This window comes from Periplaneta americana, chromosome 12, assembly GCF_040183065.1.
Source record: "Periplaneta americana isolate PAMFEO1 chromosome 12, P.americana_PAMFEO1_priV1, whole genome shotgun sequence".
Classification (NCBI taxonomy): Eukaryota; Metazoa; Arthropoda; class Insecta; order Blattodea; family Blattidae; genus Periplaneta; species Periplaneta americana.
In genome coordinates, this window is record NC_091128.1 from 78500984 (window position 1) to 78524329 (window position 23346).

A 23346-nucleotide genomic window follows, 5' to 3' on the forward strand; every position below is an offset into this window, starting at 1 on the left:
CAACTTGGTAAAATAGGTAAAGATGTAGACGAAATTGAAAAGGAAAATGATGATGAAAATGAAGGCGAAGAGTAAATAATTGGAGTGTATCTTTTCGTTAATTATATAATGAGTTTATGAGAAATTCTGTTTATGTCTATTGTAATGGAAAACGTAATATCCACTTTTTCTATCTTACGAGACTTACCTTTTTTCGATTCCAAGACTTCATTGTAATTTTGGACCATTAAATGCATAAGGCCAGCCATCTTGAAAGGCAGGGTGTGGTTCTGTAACAGAAGATATTTTCACACATATTTTCAATGTAAAGTTCAAATAGACCTAGATAATATATTTCTCACTATGCAAAGTACAGAGAGTAAAACGTAAAACAAGCCTGCCGCTATCACTAATTTTAGATTACAGAAAAACAAGGCCTTAGTTTTCTTTACTGACAGAGTCGTTGCCGTGGATGCGCCATAGGAGTCTGATCTACGCTACACCCGCGATCAAATGAGATGATTATGGAGATTTGTTGGAATGAAACAGGGGGACCGGAGCCCCCGGAGAAAACCCCTATGCTACCTGGACCACGGACTTGCCCAACACACGTTATAAATCGAGAGATCGAACCCGGGTCCACAGGATTATAAGTCCAGCGCTCTAGCCACTAGACCACCTGGCGGCTTAACGAGGCCTTAGTTAAATGGCAGAAAAATACAGAATAGCATCTTGTAACTCATAAAACGACTTGAGGATATCGCACTCTACGCAAACAAACAAGTCCAAATATCAGAAGCAGATTATGATATGAAAGAATAGAATTTGTAAATACCCAATACTACAGCATTCAGAGAGCAAGAGCATGTACGAGTAGTAAAAACGATTGTCATAAGGTTGCACATTCTTTCTCATTGTAAGTTTTATACGTTTCATAAGAATTTTATCCACTTACCATGTTGTGGACGGTTCTTTTTTTTAATATTATTTAAGAGACATACATAAAATGCCGGCTTGATATGTCAGTCAGAAGAGCGTTTGCCTGCGAAAACCGGCGATCCCAGTTCAAATCTCGGCTATGACGGAGTTGTATTTATGGTGAACAAACCAAGGTTGTAGGCTATAGATTTATTTCAGCATTCTCCCTTTTTCTAAGGTTGTCATACATCTCGAATTTTCTGGGACCGTAGTAAAATTAAGATCCGCGTCTCGATGTATAGAAAATAATTCTCGGAACACATAAATGACCCGTTTTTCAACAGAGAAGAGAGAAAAGAAAAGATACAGTTTCCTTTCTTTTCATATCATTTTATTCTCTCCAGCTTATGGGTATGCAGCTCAAAATGGTTAAAAATAAATACATTCAACATTGGATTCACGATTCAACTACGTTCATATTGAATGAAACATGCATTTTGCACTATTCTGAGTATGGTTACTCTTGTTGTCAGAATTCATTTGTCTCTTTTATGTAACATTATTACCTTCCACTAAATTGCCTGGTAATTAATTTACAACGTTGTCCACAATGATGCCAAGAAAAAAATTACGTTTCTTATCGATCGAATGCAGAGACTAAAAGGAAGACGGAAAAAGGAAAGAATGGAGAATGCTGGGTTTGCAGTGAACGAACTGCCTTTGAGCAGTACACTATGAAAATGAATGGATTGATAGACTTCTATATATATAATTCGAACTGGTAATGGAAATTACGGGAAAACGGCTGAATGGATTTTAATAAATGACCCCTCATTTTGAAGCTTGGAACCCAAAGTTTTTCAGAAAAATAGTAATTTTCAGTGAAATGTCAATTTTCCTACATCAAGTTCCTATTTTCCAAAATCTGTCTACAGTTTTAAGAACTAATTTGCATTTCAGAATAAAACAAAACATATACGACAATAAACAATAAGCTATTACACGAAGGCCATGACCTGCAGGATTGCTGACATATTTAGAGCTCAAATTCAATTGGTTACTAAAAACTTCAAGACTTGCTAAATATAATTTACAGGTTTGATTCTGCGGTGTGAAATTTTCGGAGTACAGCTGTGTATTGGATATTGAAATCTACAAAACTTGAGGTGGTTTGATGACTTTATTACCATTAGAAATGAAATATTATTATAGTTAATGCCACGATGTGACTATTTTTCATTAATTATACGGAATAATGTTGTATTGATGATACGAAAGTGAAACATTTTGGGGTTATATAAGTATATTTAGAGAATATCTGAAATTAAGTCTTCATTTCTATAATTTACTATAAGATAATATTATTAAAAATCAAATATTTTTATAGTTATTAATCAAGTGAGGTTGGGTCTTTTTCATATACTTAATGGCGATATGGTATAGATATTTATATGCGTCATTCTCTTCAGTATTGGCACGAAAGAGCGCAAAACTTACAGTTACTAAGGAAAGACCAAAAGGTATTACTTACTGATAAAATAAGAGGCCTAGAACATTTTATAATCTCCCGATCATTTCAGCAAGATCTCTTAGCAGGATAAAATGATTTTACCCTCTACATTTCAAGCTCTACATGCATCAGCTATAACAAGATGCTATGTCTATTGTTCGAAAGCATAGCAAACCTGACATTTTTTTTTTTTAACTTTCACCTGCAATCCACAATGACCTGAAATAGCTATTGCTTTACTCCCACATGAAAAACCCACTGATCGTCCTGACATTGTTACTTGCGTTTTCGCGTTGAAACTCAAAAACTGAAGGTGGATAAGTTAAAAAAAAAAGTATTTGACATAAAATAAAACATTCAGAGGGAGTGTGTTTCAATATAATGGAAGCAAATAACTTTCAAAAAGTCTGGTATTCTTCATTGAAAATAAATCTGAAAAATGTTTATTTGAACGTCTAATGAACTTAGTTTGCAGCATTTGCTGCACAAACCACTAGTTGTTAATATATTATCAATTACTGTATATCGGATACGTAACAATGAAAAGCGTTGAGAAATCATGATAAAAGAGAAATATTAATAAATGAAATTACTTCGAATGTTTTAAAAATTAGTATATTTTATATTTAATATACAATACAATGTGACGCACGGTAGCGTCGGAGTAAAGCGTTACGCTGCAAGGAGAAAGGTCGCGGGTTCGATTCCCGATAGGGTCATGGATTTTTCCCTTGATCTAACTCTTCTGACCGCACTGGTCCTGGAGTCTACTCAACTCTAGCAGAAATAAGTACCAGGGACATTTCCTTGGGGGTAAAAGCGGCGGACAGGTAGGACTAACATCTCTATTGCCATTAAATGCCGATTTTCTGTAAAGGTAGGAGCCTTAACCTACTCGCCACCCTCTGGGTCGATTTTGCCCGTCATAGGTTTGACTTTAGGCCTATTTATGGGTATACAATATAATGTATGGAAGTTAATTAATGTAGAAATTGTGGCCTAGTTGACTAGTTCATTTTTTTAAATGGTGAGCATTTATTTCTCGATCCTTCTAAGCGGGGCACGGCGTATAACTAAGCATATCTCCGATTCTATTTATCATAGAGAATTGTTATGTATGCCAATTTCAAGCTAAAAGTAAGCATTTTTTTACATTTTTTTTTCTAGAATTTAAAATGAAATGTGAAGCATTGTTATGCATTTTATTCTTATAAAATGATATTTTAACGTCACCCAATGCTTTACGATTCTAGAAAGATGTCATGTAATTCCCTGATATATATTACATAACACTACGAAATTAGAGGGTGGAATTGCTATTAGTTCTATCAGAATTAAAATTGTTTACTAGATCAGGTGCGTCGCGTGGATGTGTGCGTACAGCGCAGGCCGCCGGATGCACAACGAGTCCTCGAGTCAACGCTCACGTAACTTAATGGGTAGTTAACTATTGGAAGCATTTGAAATGTGAATATGGAGAAGAATGGAACGTGTGAAGTGGACAGACAGAATAAGAAATGAAGCTGTGTTGGAAAGAGTGGGTGAAGAAAGAATGATGCTGAAACTGATCAGAAAGAGGAAAAGGAATTAGTTGGGTCACTGGCTGAGAAGAAACTGCCTACTGAAGGATGCACTGGAAGGAAGAGTGAATGGAAGAAGAGTTCGGAGTAGAAGAAGAAATCAGATGATAGACATTAATATATATATATATATATATATATATATATATATATATATATGGATCATATGAGGAAACAAAGAGGAAGGCAGAAAATAGGAAAGATTGGAGAAAGCTGGGTTTGCTGTGAAAGACCTGACCTTGGACAGAATACTAAATGAAATGAATTAACACTTTTAATTAAATATTACATAGTTTAAAGTTTCGCACGAACACAAATTATTCGGCAAGTTCATTACAGGGTAGAATAAAAAAAAATCACAAGGGAGAAGGTCACAGCACATTAATCCGGCGTTGAGAGCAGAAGTGGTGTAAGTCAAAATTGGGTAATGAGAGTTAAAGTAAACATTCTGTAAAATATAGTGCAAAGTAGCAATTAATATTCAATTTATTTAAACTATTAGTAGTCAGTGGATAGTGCGAAGGACGTATTAATTGCTACTTTGCGCTTTATTTTACAGAATTTTTACTTTAAACCTGATTACCCAATTTTGACTTACACACTTCTGCTCTGAACGGCTCAAATATGAACATGCTTCCCTCCATTTTCAAAAGATACTGTTTGGTTAGGAGCTGTTTTCAATTGTGGGATAAAGGAATGCAACTTTAAAGTGCCACGTACGCGTTTTATTTTCTCGTTTAAAATTTCACCAAGTTCTTTGTGTTCATTCTCAGTAAAAAATTTGAAATAGTTTTTATTATCCTTCTGAGGACAGACAAATGGAATCACATGGAATTTACGGGAGGCGGTACTATGGCTCAGCACTACTACCTGTTACGATCTATTGCGCTAACCCTCAAGCTAAGCGCATTCCCAAGCCCACATCGACTGACTGCACTAAGGTTCGCTGCGTACCCAGGTTTCGAGCAGGCAACCCCACTCGTCTCTAGGCCAGCCCCCTCCTTGCATTGCCAGCCGGCGATCGGGGAATGCTATGGAATGATGAACAAATGGAGAAATGGTGACGGAATGATGTAGATGCCTAATATGGGGAAAAATGGGAGAAAAACTCCAACTGCGACGTGTCCGCCACAAGTGTCACTATGGAATTTTCAATGAAAAATTCCAGACCTGACCAAGACTCGAACCCGGACCGCGTCAGAGGTCTGACCACTTAGCCACCGCAGGGATCCTCCCAGGTAGATAGTTCTTGAGATGTTGTGATGGAATCCTGACTTAATTGGAGACCGGTCTTTGCGCAAGTCCTTTAGTGGCACCCCCAATGCCATCACGTGGGCCCTTTCCACGAGATATTGCAAAAAAGTGCCATTCGGCGCCAATACTAAAATCCTCTTCATGGAAACATAGGTTTTTGAAAATTCTTTATGTTGCTATATTGCGCAATGCCTCCACCGTAAAAATAAATTACATACTTATTTAACGTTCGCTATTTCCTTTCTCACAAAGTTTATTAATTCAGTTTGAAAAAGATGGACATCATTTGTGTCATGCTTTAGATGCTCTGATATTGCTACAAAGCTCTTGTGTTTTGTAATATATAACAAAAGGATAGAATCGTGACCTGCCTGCTATTCCAGTGAATCCCGTGAATAGAATCCTGTACCATAAAAACCTAATTTTCAAAGAAGTCACCAATTACAATGCAGTCGCCTGACTCCAATTGCTCTTTTCGTTCTTTCAGAAAGGAAGATTGCTGTTGAGCTTTAAATGGATAAGGCAGCAACAAGGCTAACAATTTAATAGATAATATTTATCTAAGAAGTCCTCAACGGATGACTGTAATATTTCCAAGTTTGTAAAGTCTACTATTACCCATTGTTTATAAGTGATCTGTTCTATATCATCTGTATCAAACATTTCTTCAAGATATTTAATCAGATTGTTAGTAGCGGCTTCTATTTGCGTCACTCGTTATTTATTTCACTGTATAGTAGGCCTATTCCATAAAATCCGGCGAAGTGAGATTTAAACTTAACGTACAACACAATACATGAAAGACTTTCTTAGTTCATTCCCTTCGATCTTCCAAAAGAGGACCATAAATACTTCAAGTTCTTTGACCCTTCCTTTTGTGGCAGACCACGAGCAGTTTGCCGATTGCGCAATAAGCCTCGAAGCGCGGAGTGGTGCGTCTCAGATAAACATTTACGTATTTCATCCTACTTCGAAAAGAATTCCACTTTAAAACTTGGGTGGCCATTAGAACAAATAACAAGGAAAATACTAGTTTTTTTCTTCAGATTTTTAACATAATGTTTAAAGTTTCTATTTTCAAAATTAATGTCAAAAACATCTAAAATTTGTTTTCTTTTAATTTCAATTGCATTTGATATTATACAGCGTGAAAAGCCACATTTTCAGCTTTAAAATGAGCTGATAGTTAAACCTGTACGATATATACAGATTAAGAGAAACAAGCATTTAATTAATATAAATTTCACTGCTAATAGACTTGTAAGAAATAATGTTAGTTTAAAATTGACACCATATGACTACTTACTTTTATGTACGAAATTTAGGCTTTAAAAAAAGTTTGAACCTTTCATGAAAATGTAGTGTTTTTTAAGTGTTCGATTTCACATAGAATTAATCATATATTACAGGCATTCTACGTAGCATCCACCACAACTGCCATCCACAAATCTTTGGACAAAGCTCGTGGGACACAAACCACAGCGGACGGTGGATTCGGTGTCCCACAAATAATAATAATAATAATAATAATAATAATAATAATAATAATAATAATAATAATAATAATAATAATAATAATGTTTTATTTTCGCTGGCAGAGTTAAGGCCATAAGGCCTTCTCTTCCACTCAATCAGCCTTAATCAATACAATACATATTTAAATTACAAATATTTACACTACACTTAAAAGGTTCTCCAGCTATATTCTTCAGTTAAGTTTTAAAGACTAGTAGACTACAAACCATGTATTGTGGCTCCCTATCACCACGGCATGGCGCGTCCTCAGGTTGCGGATAGAGGAGACGGCCTCCAGATATGGAGGGTAGCTGCGAATATATTGAATAAGCAGTTGTGGACAGCCGATAAGGGGTGGTCCTCCAGCTTGGGGGTTGGGCGAAGGGCTAACAACCCATCACCGTAAAAAATAGCTTGTTACGAAACCTAACAGTAAGCCTCGGAATGGGAGAAATGCATATAGAGTGTTAGTTGGGAGGCCGGAGGGAAAAAGACCTTTGGGGAGGCCGAGACGTAGGTGGGAAGATAATATTAAAGTGGATTTGAGGGAGGTGGGATATGATGATAGAGACTGGATTAATCTTGCTCAGGATAGGGACCAGTGGCGGGCTTATGTGAGGGCGGCAATGAACCTCCGGGTTCCTTAAAAGCCAGTAAGTAAGTAAGCAAGTAGAATACAAACACAAGTGGTGCCTTGTTTTTCGAAGACGGAGGTGATAATGGAAGGAGAATTATGGAGCGTGTTAATGGAATGTAGAAGGTAAAACAGGAGAATCTAGAGAAAAACTCTAGATCCTTGGCTTTACCCTCCACAAATACAATTCCGCCATCACAGCTTTGAAATTGGATTCATGGACGTTCTCAGCCAGCACTCGGCAACTGAAAATGAGCTACTAAAATAGCTAGATGATCATGATAATGATTATGATCAGTAACATACACCCCGGTAATATTTAATGAGGTAGTTTCTGTGGATCAACTCTAGCGTGCTGGTCTTCCATCCAGGAGGCCTGGGTTCAACCTCCGGAAAGTCGTAGTGAAATCTGTGGTGGACAAAGACGTTACAGGTTTTTTTTTATTTCCTTCTATTATTCCACCACCATTCTCCTCTTCCTCCTCATTTCATCTATCATCTGCAATAGTAAAGTCTTAAGTTTTTCTCACCAGACGCAAGAAACACCAAGGCTTAAAAGTAAACTGGGGTGAAGTTTGCGATGCTGATAGCCTATAGGAAGTCCTTGGAGCTGCGGCCCCTGGGACTTATTAGGCTACTCGTCTTCGGATAGGACATGGCTATATCAGGGACTAAAACAGGATGGCCCACCTGTCAACATCGGATTCACGAATATCACCCAGGCCACCTCACCTGTCGGACTTAGAAAATCGTCCCATATACAGAGTGTGACTAATTACAAAGTAGGCCTACGTCAAAACTCTAAACATTCCTCACATCTAGAGCATCAAAACATGTTACATAAACATTGGCTCAAAGCGCTTTATTTTCTTGTTACAGTTCTTTTTCTACAACTTCAACAGGTGAAGAAACAAATCGTTCTTGAAGAACAACTTGCCTGTTTTGTTAGAAAATAGCACATTAATAATAATAATAATAATAATAATAATAATAATAATAATAATCTGTGGCGCTACAGCCCGTGAAGGGCCCAGACCGACTAGCCGGCTGCTGGCCTCACGCCCACATACCGAAGCAGAGGTGGACGATCATCCAACCAGAATGGAGGTATCGCGTGGTTAGCACGATGATCCCCTCCAGATGTTATAGCTGGCTTTCGCAACCGGATTTAGCTGCCTATCGTAGCTCCCCAAGTGCATCACGATGCTGGGTGGGCACCGGTCTCATACACTGGCCGAAATTTCGTGAGAAAATGTCTTCCCCCATGAGGACTCGAACCAGCGCGCATTCCGTAACGCGAGTCCTAGGCAGGATGCCTTAGACCACGATGCCACGACGCAGGACAAATAACACATTACAGATACGAAGAAATTGTACTTCTGATCATTTCAGCGTCTGTGTTCGTCGATTTCTCAATCGAAAATTCTGAGACTGCTGTATAGGTCGAGGTAGACCAATTCCTTGATCTCCAAGCACCACGAACTAAATACACTAGACTTCATTTGTGGGGGTATTTCAAATTGCTTGTGTGTGCAACCCCAGTGCAAGATGTAGGGAGTCTTCGTGGCCATATTTTGGGAGGCTGCGAGACAATATGAAATGCTCAGATAGCCTACATCAGTGCTTTCGGGAGTCAATATGGCGGCGGGTTGATGCATGTGTCGGTGGTAACGAAGGACATTTTGTGCATTTATTATGAGACACGTGCAGATCTTATTTGGTATGCTATCTTATATTTAGTAATATAGACCTACATCTCTTCCTGTGCGTTTCCCACAGTTCTGGTGTTCAGTGTTATTATATGGGGTGTAATGTAGTATGCACACGATAGTAATTGTGATGGCATTCTACACAAACACAACTTAGCTTGTGTGCCATACCATGTAAAAGGAGTTGTCGGAAATGAGCTCTAACGAGGAAATAAAGCGCTAAAGTTTAATTTCGAATATTCATATTGCATAAACTTGCAAAAAATATCCTCACTCAGAAGAACTTAATACCCTTTTCCCTGAAAAAAATTTTAGTGTAAATATTCCTGATGTCCTACTTCGATTACTGTCATATGCTGTTTACTGACCTATGCGTTACTTTGGCGCAAAGACTACATTTCATAACATTTTATGCGTCAGTTTTGTCTGCAATACTCACCGAGCTGATCACATAACACAATTCCTCGAAGTGTTGTCTTGGCTCCATCTAGAAGATTGTAGAAAAATGCACTATCTTTTCCTCCTCTTTTTTATATATATTGCATTCCTCCACGTATATCTCGCGTCTCATTTTCAACATTTATCCACTCACCTTAACCTAGACACAAGATCACAACACTTTTCAATAGTATCCATTCCCTCCCACCGAACATTCTCATACTCATCTTTCACTGTGGCTGTTCTTCGACTTTGGAATTTCCTACCGAGTAATGTCAGAGACTGTCAGACTTCAAATGATTTTAAGAACAGAGTAAGAAAATATTTTTTAAATAATTCTCGTTAACAATAATATTTGTTTCAATTTTCTCAATTTTTAATGGTTATGTATATTATGCGATAAATATTTAAATTACCTCATTACTATTATTATTATTATTATTATTATTATTATTATTATTATTATTATTATTATTATTATTATTATTATTATTATTATTGGGCGGCCGGGTAGCTCAGTTGGTAGAGCAGCTGGCTACGGACTGAAAGGTCCGGGGTTCGATCCCAGGTGATAAAAAGGATTTTTTCTCGTTGCCAAACTTTCAGAACGGCCCCGAGGTTCACTCAGCCTCCTATAAAATTGAGTAGGCCTACCGGGTCTTTCCCGGGGGTAAAAGGCGGTCAGAGCGTGGTGCCGACCACACCACCTCATTCTAGTGCCGAGGTCATGGAAAGCATGGGGCTCTATCTCCATGTTCCCCAAGTGCCTTCATGGCATGTTGCGGGGATACCTTTACCTTTTACCTTTTATTATTATTATTATTATTATTATTATTATTATTATTATTATTATTATTATTATTATTATTATTATTATTATGTATCCAATGCCTACCCATTTCACTTTACATAATCAGGGTTCCGCATATTACGAATAGATGGCAGGACTGTGACCCATTTTTCTAGTTGTACACCACTTCGGCAGGCCACACTGTACATGATGTGTATCTGTGGAGAGTTATGTCGTGTAGGCTACTAGGTGAATGTATGTGTACGTGTTCATGCAAGTGTAGTGTCTGGAATGAGTGATGATGATGAAAGTGAGGAAGGGAGAAGGGGAAACCCGATGCCGGCACGTAGCCTACTCCTGTAGAATAGCACCAAGGGGGCCGCCAGGCTTAACGTCCCCGTCCGAAGGACGAATCACTATCAACAGTGACATATGCCTTCTCTTCATATGCACTGCGGAGAGATTTGGGATTTAACCCAGACATATTGGTGCACAATCTAGTGATTAGAAGTTGTGCACCACCATCTCTCCTAACCCCGAGGTAGAAATTTCTGACCCCGCCGGGAATCGAACCCGGGCAGGTTAGCCTGAAGGCTGACATGTTACCACAAAGCTAACTCGGGGGCCTTTATTATTATTATTATTATTATTATTATTATTATTATTATTATTATTATTATTATTACTTTCGTATCAATGTTTATTATTATCTCACTAGCACTACGTATTTAACTTTCATTATTTGCTTTTATTAATTATTATTCACTTTCATGTTGTTGTACCCACGGCATAGATATTAATGTAATTATTATTGTAAGTCTATTGTATTCAACTAGAGTCTGGCTGGGCGGAAGAGAAGGTCTACTGGCCTTAGCTCTGTCAGATTAAATTAATAGTAATCCAGAAATGCATATAGAGTGTTAGTTGGGAGGCCGGAGGGAAAAGACCTTTGGGGGAGGCCGAGACGTAGATGGAAAGTGGATTTGAGGGAGGTGGGGTATGATGGTAGAGACTGGATTAATCTTGCTCAGGATAGGGACCAATGGCGGGCTTATGTGAGAGCGGCAATGAATGTGGATTTTCTCCTAACATATTCACATCATCCGCATAGACAAGCAGCTGATGTAACCCGTTCAATTCCAAACCCTCTCTGTTATCCTGGACTTTCCTAATGGCATACTCTAGAGCAAAGTTAAAAAGTAAAGGTGATAGTGCATCTCCTTGCTTTAGCCCACAGTGAATCGGAAACGCATCTGACAGAAACTGACCTATACGAACTCTGCTGTACGTTTCACTGAGACGCATTTTAATTAATCGAACTAGTTTCTTGGGAATACCAAATTCAATAAGAATATCATATAAAACTTCTCTCTTAACCGAGTCATATGCCTTTTTGAAATCTATGAATAACTGATGCACTCTACCCTTATACTCCCATTTTTTCTCCATTATCTGTCGAATACAAAATATCTGGTCAATAGTTGATCTATTACGCCTAAAACCACATTGATGATCCCCAATAATTTCATTTACATATGGAGTTAATCTTCTCAAAAGAATATCGGACAAAATTTTGTACGACGTCAACAAAAGTTATATTCCTCGAAAGTTACTACAGTTATGGCCAGTTTGTCCAAGTAATGTTTAATTTTGCTTAACGAATGTTAAATTAACAGTCTGTTTATTTTTAATGCTTTGTTAATGTATTTTCCATTTGTTCAACATAATTTTGCTTAAGATAACCAACACTTAACTATAACGTCTGTTAGCACTATTTTAATTACTCAACAGCAGTTGGTAATGATTCTACACATGTAAGACAATTTTTGATTGGCTAAAATTAATCTTTAAATTCTATATTATAGAGTGAGTCATGAAACTTGCATAAAATGACAACCTGTTATAGTAGGCTACGCTCCATAAACACACAGTTGACAAATGAATGTTGTAGGTGACGTGCTGAATAATAATTATAAAATAAGGTTATATTTCCTCATTGCTATTATGGATACGAAATACGAAAGAAATAAAATAACACTGATGTATTTAAACAGTCCAAAGTATTTTCAAATGTTATATTACCAGTCATATGCTAAACATTCCCTACAGAGAGACACAAAATATTAATTTCGCAACTTCTGTTGGAACAGCTGTGGAGACATCGGCCATGTTTAACTAACTGTTAAACGAGTTAACTGCCCGAAATCCTACATTTAAAACTAACAAACTGTTAACAATCTGTTAAACCAAACTGGTGTTGAAAACATACAATTTTATTAATTAACAAACTGTTTAGAGTTTAACAATCGTTAAATTTTCTGGCAATACTTGGAAAAACCGGCCATTAGTCTTGTCCCCCCTCTTAAAGATAGGTACGATAATGGACTCCTTCCATTGTTCTGGTACAATTTCCTTTTCCCAAATAGCAAGTACAAGCTTATAAATTTCGTTAGATAATGCGCTTCCACCCTCTTGTATTAATTCTGCTGGAATTTGATCGATACCTGGAGACTTATAATTTTTCAGATTTTCTATCGCAATTTCGACTTCAGAAAGTGTGGGTTCGGGTATAAATGGCCTATGTATATTTCGTCCGATCATTTCTATTTGGCCTATGTATATTTAGTAGTTGTCCAAAATAGTTTTTCCATCTGTTCAGGATTGAATCATTTCAATAATTCAACTTCTAATATCTATAACAAACATTACAGAGTAATAATTATAGCTATTGTTTCCAGTGTTGCCAATTCAGCGGTTTTCCCGCTAGGTCTAGCGTTTTTCGGCATTAGTTTAGCGGGTATTTTTAGCACTTACAGCGGCAAAATAATATAATTTTACATTGACAATATAGCAATTTAGCTGCACAGCTTCACAGCGGATTTTTAAGAATCGAGTTGGCAACTCTGATTGTTTCCTGGTGTTTAGGTGTTGCAAGAGAAAAAATCTCACATCAGTCAGCATGTTAATGACTCCGGTCATAAAGTAAAAGCCGCCCAGAGTAATACCACTAATACCTTATACTAATACCTATTGCAGAACGAGACAAATAAATCCATTATAATTAATGATATAATGAAATATAATTATAGGTTTTAATAAAACCATATACTAACCAAAGTAATTTTTCTGTTCTTGTAACTATATATATGTATTTATTCACACTGCAAATGGGTATATACCCGGTGGCAGTGGTAACTAATTACACTCAATAATGACAATTAATAATAAACACAACTAATAAAAACAATAATAATAATAATAATAATAATAATAATAATAACAACAACAACAAGGAGCATCCTAAATTAAATGAAGCATGGTCACTTAAAATAACATTTAAAGTAAATCTAATTTGTATCTTAATCCTAAATTCGAACTAAGACCCACGAGTATGACAGGTTCATACCTGTACAAGTACCTTTCGGCACTACACTTATTTCGCTCACTCACTGCACTGATTGTACCTGATTTCACTAACACTTCTAACCATTTCACTGTTAAAATACTTTGCACAGCCACTTCACTGACACCAATTAATACATCGCAATGTATAATATTAATTATTACCGTTATTGCAATTTTAGTATGTAGACACATTTTAGGTGTGAAAAACCCTATTTTGAGTTGTCTTAAATTGTATTTTAGGTGCCTATATTTGTATTTTTAGTGCCTAACTCGTAATTTTTAGAGCATATTTTAGGTGCCTAAAAGTGCATTTTAACGGCCTAAAAATCCGAGGTCTACTGATGAGTCATGTACCATCTGTGGGAATCCAGACTGAAAAGTCTACTTGTCGGGTAGGTTTGCTATTAATACTGTAACAATTTCAGACGTAACGGTTGTTTAACTAGCAGTTTACAATATGCATGATTGCGTTTTGGAGAGTGGTCACGATCCTGTAACAGGAGAATTGATTGTGGATGCACCCTGACCTTGATACTGAGCGGGTGTTGTGCCGGATTCGAGAGGTTAACATAGAGGAGGAAACGAGAAGCTGTCTTTTAATCAGCCCATCTCATACAGCATCCTCGTGTAAGTAGGACTGGGTCAGATGGACGGCAGACACCTCAACGCCCCCACAGAGCCGCGGCTCCGCTTCGTTAACCATTGCATAGCTGCTCTCAACTAGATCGTTCTGTTTACACTACATTAATTCTCTAACTGCTGGAGATTAAGACATCTGTGCAGAAAAATGCACACTATTCAACGGCCTCCGTTTCTAAAGCTCGGTGTCATTTACTTTCTCATTTACATGCTTTGCAATTCATTCCTTTATTACGTTGCTATGACAGTCAAGTTCATATTTCTTGTCATTTAATAATAACACTAGTCAGCAAATTTCAAGTTTTTGTCTGTAACATGGTCAAAATCAGGCCACTTTTACTACTAATAATGATGAGCAGTAAAAATGTCTTAAGACCTAACGGTTTTGTGTTACAGAGGTGTAGTAGACTGCATACAAAAACACACAATTCTCGTTTATTTCTCATGTAACATTGATATTAGCATTAATTTAATTATTTTAATAACAAAAATAAGTAAAAGAATACATGAATTTTACAGAATAACAGAGAGCTCTGAATTTGTACTGATATTAAAAACGTGGCCATAAATTCCCATTTTATGTTGTAAAAAACGCTAGTTTTTAAACAACTTATTAAACCTTAATTTAATTCTATAAATCATTTTGAACTATTACTAAAAAAAGAGTATCGTCTAAGGAAACTCCCTTGTAAGCCTCTTTGCTAGTAAACTGAAGTATACAACATATATTATTTTTTATCATGTACAAATTGGACGGAGTTACGCAATAATAGACCAAGCGCCAAAAACCTGTTTCGAGATATTGACCATTGAAGTAAGTCTGTTTTCTTATCAAACATTTTATTCAAGAAGTATTATAACATTCATACTATTACAAAAAATAGCAAAAATTATACCAATAAAGGCTAACCGATTTTTAGTAAGAGACCAGCAGTTGTACTAATATTTCAAAGCAAAATAAATAAATAAATGAATTTTATGCGATAAACGAATTTTTGCTTATAAATAACAGGAAAACTCAGATATCGCATTCTTGATTTTTTCCGAGTTAAATTAGCCTGCCATTAACAGATTTGTGCAAATATCTCATTTTTTCAAACTGTCGGTTGGTCTATTAGGCCTATTGCGAAATTCCGTCCAATTGGAACCCTTACAGTTATTTCTTCCTCTTGTGGACCGTGCCACTTTCTCTAACCAGAAACCAACAGCAATCGCCCATCATGTGGGATCCCATCTTCCTTGATACCTCTGCTCCATTTTTATAGTATCTTGAGGAAATATCTCTACTTATGCAAATCAAATCTTTCAGGTAAGGCTCCCTGTAAAGCAGATTTGAATAATTTCAAGGGAAAAATTGTTCCGGGGCCGGGTATCGATCCCGGGACCTCTGGTTGAACGTTCTCTCTACTTGTTCGTATTTCATAGCTCCCAAGAGCAGCTCAGGTCCAGTGGTACGAGCTTAATAGCAGAAGAAACATTAGGATATACAACATTAGATTTTGTTCTTTTTTATTTGCTTCCACTTTTTGTTAGACAGAAATAACAGTCTTCAGCATGGCTGGTTGGTTCACGCCAGACCATCGAAATCGCGGAGCATTAGTTCGAGTTTTGTTGAATAACACGTTATACAGCATACTTATATGAGGTGCCCACAGTTGTCTTCTTCACTTGCTCGGCATTCAAAATACTTGTAAGAAGCTTCTTTTGCTATTTCTGTTAATTATCGACGCTAACTTTTCACACTGTAAACTGCCCACATATACGAGTATAACAAAAACTGACAGTCACCTTGAGTATGACAGCCACTCATCACGAGTGAATATGATAGTCATTCGTGTGAATAGTAGCCACTCATGAACATAACAGCCACTCACCAACATAATAGTCACGCGTCGATAGTCATTCGTGTGAAGAGCAGCCACTCGTGAACATGAGTCACCTATGAGTGTGACAGCCACTCATCTACATACCTAGTAGCCACTCGTGAACATAATTGTCGCTAGTGAGTGTCGTATTTTGCACCAGTGATGAGCGAAGTAGTCACTTCACCACAGAGGAAAACTGTACAAGTCTAATAATAATCTTGTGACTTAATTTCACTATCAGAAATAAATATAAGTTTCTTTGATTGTCGTGCTGCAGGTGCTAACCGTGTCCACGAGAACTAATTATTATACTGCATGCATTTTTCAGAACTACAGTGGCTGTTTAAGAAGGATGACCAAATGGAGTAACAACGGGCCAGAAAGACAGTTGAAACAGAAGTACTTTGACAAAAATTATGACAGCTGGTTTCCTCATTAAATTTCTCACAGGGCGTCCAGGAGCCAAACCGCTGTCCCCTATGATGACAAGTCATTGGTTACCTAAGCTAGGGCCAAGTACTAAGTGTTATAATAATTATTGTGTACTGTACATAGTTCAAATTAATTTTAAATTCACTTCTCTTTGTTGAAGGTTTGGTCCAAAGGATGAAAGTTTTCGCAACTTTCACTGTCTCTTGAATTTGTAGCAGCTGCAGTTATTTGTGTAAACTAAATAACGGGCTGTGGTACACCTCATACAACATAAACAAGAATCCGGTACCAAAAATAAACACTTTCTCTAAGATAACACCAAATAACAAAACAAAGTGTATAGCTGATTCAGTTAGAAATACAGATTGCGGGAAAGGACTCAGAAAAACTCATATTTTCTTTTTATTTACCACATCTAGATTTTGTCCATTTTTTTCTACCACGTTCCTTCATTCTCTTTCTCCTTCATTTACGTTCATTTTCCTCTTTTCTTCACTATCACCTGCCGTCCTCCATTTCTCCAATATCCCGTGCTTCTCTTCCTCCTCTTACTACCTATTCTTCTCTACTACCAGTCCTTCTTCTCCTAACACCTGTCCTTCTCTTCCTTCTCTACCACCTGTCCTTCTCCTAATACTCATCTTTCTTCGTTTCCTAACACCTGTCTTTCTCCTTTCTCCTACCACCTGTCTTCCTTTTCTCAAATATTATCTTTCTCCTTCTCCTAACATCTGTCCTCCTTCTCTTAAGACTTGTCCTCTGTTCTTATCCTTCTCCCAATACCTGTCCTTCTCCTCCTTCTTCTAACACCTGTCCTCCTCCATCTCCCAATATCTGCCCTACATCTCTTAACACCTATTCTCCTCCTCCTCCAAATACATAATATCTTCCATCTCCTAACACCTGCCCTCAAAGTTCTCACAACACTTGTTCTTCTGAAAACACCTTCCTTCTACAATCTGTCCTCCTTCTCCTACCAACTGTCCTCCATCTTCTAACACTTGTCTCCTACTTCCCCTAACAATGTCCTCCTCCTCTTAACAGTAGTCCTGTTACTTCTCGTAACACTTGTTCTACTTCTAACACCTGCCCCCTTCCTCCTAATAACTGTCCTCTCCCTTCTCCTAACACCTGTTCTCCTACTTCTAACACCTGCCCTCCTCCTACCAACAACTGTCATCTCCCTTCTTCTAACATCTGTTCTCCTACTTCTGACACCTGTCGTACTTTTCTCAACATCTGTCTTTCTACTTCTAACACCTGTCCTTCTCCCCATCTACTAACACTTGTCCTCTTCTTCCTTCTTCTACCACTTGTCGTCCTCCTCTCAACATTTGTCCTCTTCTTCCTTTTCCTATCACTTGTCCCAATTGTCGTCCTCCTCATATCATTTGTCCACCTCCTTCTGCTAACACTTATCCTCTTCCTTCTCCTAATACTTGTTCTCCTCCTCTTTCTCTTACCACTTGTCTCCCTCCTCCTAACTCCTGTCCGCTTCTTATTCTTCTTCTTCTTCTTCTCCTTCTTCTTCTACCATTTATCCTCCCCCTTAACCTAACACTTGTCCTCCTCTTCCTTCTCCTACCACTTGTTGTCCTCCTTCCCCTACCTCGTCCTCCTCCTTCTCCTACATTTATCCTTCTCCTAACACTTTTCCTCCTCCTCCTCCTAAAACTTATCCTCTCTTCCTTCTCCTACCACTTGTGGTCCTCCTTCCTCTCCACTTGTCCTCCTCCTAACATTTATCCTCCTCCTCATTCTCCTCCTAACACTTGTTCTCCTTCTGCTCCCAACACTTGTCCTCCTCTTCCTTCTCTTACCACTTGTCCTTCTCCTAATACTTGTTCACCTCCTCCATCTTCTAACACCTGTCCTCCAACTTGTCCTACCACTTGTTCTTCTCCTTCTCCTACCACTTTCCTTCTCCTTCTTCTACCACTTTCCTTCTCCTTCTTCTACCATTTGCTACCGTTTTAAGGGATAATGCCAGTATTAACAAAGACAGTAATAAGTGATTACACGATATAAGTGAATGAGTTCAATTACTGGGAATAAATAATTTCATACTTACGAGCAACTGAAGTGTATATAGAACTTCCTGAATTTCGAACTTGTAGGAACAATAGTAAAACCTTACATACATAGAATGGTAAACACTGACGATAATTTTATTTAAAGATTTGCACGTAATGGTAATAACAATCCTAAGTTAAGGACCAGAAATGTGAAACTTTAACGACACAACAGAAAGGAAGTACACCCGTAGTAGATTTACAGTACACTGATCGAGAGTGAAATGTACATATATCGGTGTAGGATGAGTTTAAAATCTCAATTATTGTAGATCTTCTATCAGACCAGGGGCGGCCCATCCTTATGTGCCACAGTGCTACAGCACAAAGATAATTTTTGCTCAAATAATGTATTTGCAATGCCATAGTATTTGATCTGCTATTTGACAATTTCCCGTGGTTATGTTCACGACGCTTATAGAGTGTTTAGTCTTCGCTCTTAGGTGCCTCAGGCGGTACGTTATGCTACTCAAAACTTTACATGAGAATGTAGACAACTAATGCGCATGTGCGAAGCTGAAATCACTGCTCTGATTGGCTATTTTTACGCGGGGAAGTGCTGTAGTCAGCTTCAGCATAACACAGCTTGGAGATTGCAAAAGTAAAGCATAACGAAAGAATGCTTGTTTGTGGAAGAACTCGGAACTATGTACAATGTGTTTGGTAATTCAAGTGTCCGACCGCTGCTGCAATGTACTTGGTTTTTGAGGTTCCTCCTGAATCAGTCAGTCCAGAAAATTGAAGCCAAGGAATTATGTGACCGTATAATTGAGGGCTTTGCCGGAAAAAAGGCGGATAGACCTATACGCCCTTCTTCGGGAAAACGGTTTAAAATGTAGTGAATAATATAATATAGTAGCGAAATTTTGTTTTGATTGTACTGTACATACCTGCAGGACAGGGCTGCGTGCGTGTATAACATTTTATTCAGGTGCGTTTTAAAATCTTAGATTGCATGTATCTCACTCAATTCGTCATATTGATGTATACGCCCTTTTTCCGGCAAACCCCTCAATTCAGGAAACTACTTATCGTTTCCAATCTTTAACCTATCTAGACGCAACAAAACTGTTAATCAGCAAATTTTTTGACAATTTTTCGCATAATTTTCCTGAATGCGAACTTGAAGTTGCTGTCAACAGCTATACTGTACAGAACAAAAGAGTGTTAAAGACACAACTTGGAGTTCTATATGGAAGACCCGACTTCCGAAATATAGATGGAGCTGTTCAATTGTTACAATACATAACATAGCCTCCAACAATTCACAGGATCCATTCTGTGAAGTAACGAAGTTGTTAAATATTTCGGTTACAACACCAATGACCATTGCTGAGCCAGAAAGATAAACGAAACGCATAAATACGTTTTTAAGGAACACTGTGCCCCAGGATCGCCTCACTGCTCTTGCAATACTGTCAATAGAAAAGAGTACGATGTCCAAGATGGAGGGGTTTAATTCCAGGATAATTGACAAGTTCTGCAGTAGGAAGGAACGTCGTATGGACTTCATATTTCGTCACTAGGCGAGTCTCAAATTAAGATAAATACATATAAGTGTATACAGTAGGCCGATATAGAGATTGTAGCACACTCATTATTTTGACCACCAGCCGCTACTGTATCAGACTGTAGAAATAGTCTGCGCAACTAAATACTTAGGGCGGTCTAACTGCGAGTAGCAAACCGTATAAATTATTTAACCACAAAATAGAGGAAAACTCCGAGGGAGTATTCAAAATAAGTTTCAAAGCATCTCACTTCGGTATGAAGACGAAGCACACCTGATGATTTAATTAATGATACGTACAGTATAAAGACGGCGCTTCAATTTTATTCTCGCCTAGGCCGTAGCTATTTGATTGTTGTTCCACCAACATGTCACAATCCATGGCTAGAAAACGTCTATTTGTTGCTTGTTCAATGTTGTTTAGCAACTTTACGACACCCGTAAGAGAATGACAGATAAGACAGAGACTGACGTGTTCAATTCCTTTATCATGCACTTTAACTTTAATTTATGTATTTGTGGTTTATATTTGAAGGTTGATACTCGTATATTTATTGCTTTATACACTTTTATTTGTTTATTGCTTGATTTATGTATAGCTTTATTTATTATCAAATTTATGTTTCCTGTCTCATTGGTATATTGCTTAATTTAGGCCAAATTGTTTATTGCTTAATCTTTTTCTTATTTCTTAATTTATTGCTTCATGCTTTTTATTTATTTATTACCAAATTTATTTTTATTTTGTTATTCCTTAATTTACAGATTTATTTATTTATTTGTTCTTTATTTATTCATTCATCAAAAGTGCAATTTATTTATCCGTTGATCTTATTTATTTATCTGTTGTTATATTATTTATCTTACAATTTATACACGATGTGCTTTCAACCAAATTTCAACGATGGTATTGAGGTTGCCGTGAACAAGAGATGCGGCCGATAGCGATTAATTTTAAAGGGTGATAAGTGAAGACAGTATTTTCATGCAATATCAAATGGTAAAAATGTGCATTTATTCATGCACTATAAAATGACCAAATATGCACAATGAAGAAAGAAATACTAAGAATATGCACTATTTAAATTGTAATGTACATGTTATTTCCAAATATAACAATGTACTACTGACAAGCTTTCCAAATTATCAGCAGTCATGTTTAAGCGTTTGTCTATCAAAATGTTTTTGTATACAGAAAATGATCTCTTACACATCAATTGAATTTATGAAATTTGAGGTAAATTGGGATCAAATGAAGTCTTCAATATTTTTATCGCAAATTACTCTTAGTTCTTTCACTGAACACATAAGTTCATAATCGGGATTTCCATTAATGACTTTGTCCAGTTTATCTTCAGCTGACGTACCCATATCCAAATAGACAGATCCTAAAAACTTTTGAACGTCTTCAACAATTCCAAGGGAATCGACGAGTGGTAAGCTCAGAGTATTGCGACAGGCAATTTTGCAAAGTTTGTCCTCTGTGCCGCAAGATATCTTCTGAAGTTTTTAATGAGCTGCATTTCAACACTTTACGGTCCACAATTTACCATAGAACACAAATAACAGATTCACAAAGCAACTGTAGCCCTACATGTGCTGGAGACGTAGGTATTATCTGTTCAAATTAAAGGCATGTAAGGGGAGGAATGTTAGCGCCATTGTCATCGAACTATCGGTACTAAGTATGAGAGAGATGCATGGGAGGCATTCTTCTATTAATAAATTTAGTCTCAGAGTGGAACTTGTTTAGAAGAAGAGTTGGAGGTTTGGAATTCAGTGTGACAATACAATGAGGAAATAAGATCCAAGAGTTCTCTATTAGTCGTCTTGCAAACCATTAGTCTTTCACTTATTTTTTTTTTTCTGTAAACTCCGCTTCTGGAATCTATAAAGTAAGTCAGCGCATTTGGATGGAGCGAATTTGCGGAATCTATCAGTGCGGGAGTGTGTTGCGGATTTGATCGGCTCGCGGCCGCTAAGGGCTAAGATGACCCGTGGCATCTTAAACTGCAGTTGAGTTCAGACAGAAATGATCCCTTATCTGCAGTCGTTCGCTCCTTTCAAGTAGGCCTAATGCTTCCCCCCAGGACAGTCATTGAACTGGCCCCTTCCACTCACCACTTGCGCAAAGGACTTGTTTCGTCTCCTATACTCTACAGATTCCAGAAACGGACTTTAAATACATTCAAATATTTTAAGCTCAGAAATACTAAACTCTAAAAGTCAACATTTATAGCTAAAATGCAGTATTATGGATTTAACAAATAATATGAATACTATAAAAATGGACGTAATATGCAAGATAAACTTCTAAATATGCATTATTAAACGCAAAATTTTAATGAAAATGCATGAGTTTATCCATAAAAAAGTCAAAACATGCAAATATTCGTGTAAAAATATAGGGTGAAGTTGCCTAATTCCGCGATACTCCAAATTCCGTGATACGTTTTTTTCACTGAATGTCACGGGATTGGGTATCTTGCTAGGAAGTTCACCGATGTCTCAAAAGTAGGCGAAAGATGCACTCTTTCGAGAAAGATGTCTGGCGCTATGATCGAACGGCAAAGCTTTGATTGACATTCAATTTTTAAAAAGTATCACGGGATTAGAGATATCACGAAAATAGGCAACTTTACCTTACTTATTTCGATTAAATGAAACGGCTATATGCAAAGTTTTAAAAGTGTAGCAAGCTTACACAAAAACACGCATTTGCATGGAAATCCTGTCTCAAGCGAAAAGTAGTCTATTTGACATATGCTCCCCTGCGAAAGAAGTAAAGCTGTGAATCTTGTATCGTAGATTTACGGCAATTACTTGGACCCTGTCCCTGATAGAGAATCATTTCTTGCCCACGTTCAATTTCGATACTGAAATAAGCTTTGCAGTTGAAAGTTTCGTTATACAGTATACAACAAACTGTGTCTCTAAAATAAGTTCCACATTCAGCAATTTATAACTCATAGCTGATGAGCCATGATGAATAAGGGAATATGTGTAAGAATAACGCTTCCGGTTTTGTTTTGTTTTCTTTGTAGTTTCCCTAGTTGACCGCAACAATACAACAATGGCGTGCCATGTCAAATTGCA

General features: G+C 37.3%; 1 protein-coding gene and 1 long non-coding RNA gene across 6 annotated transcripts in view; one reads left to right on the forward strand and one right to left on the reverse strand.

Moving 5' to 3' along the window:
• LOC138710589 (uncharacterized) overlaps positions 1–23346 on the forward strand; it is a 250615-nt gene that overhangs the window by 69517 nt on the left and 157752 nt on the right. The gene's annotated exons all lie outside the window — the stretch shown is intronic.
• LOC138710587 (very long chain fatty acid elongase AAEL008004-like) overlaps positions 1–23346 on the reverse strand; it is a 94990-nt gene that overhangs the window by 41788 nt on the left and 29856 nt on the right. The window contains exon 2 of the mRNA XM_069841583.1: positions 188–269. Within this exon, the coding sequence (XP_069697684.1) occupies positions 188–248 (61 nt within the window). The 5' untranslated portion in view covers positions 249–269. The remainder of the gene's footprint in view (positions 1–187; positions 270–23346) is intronic.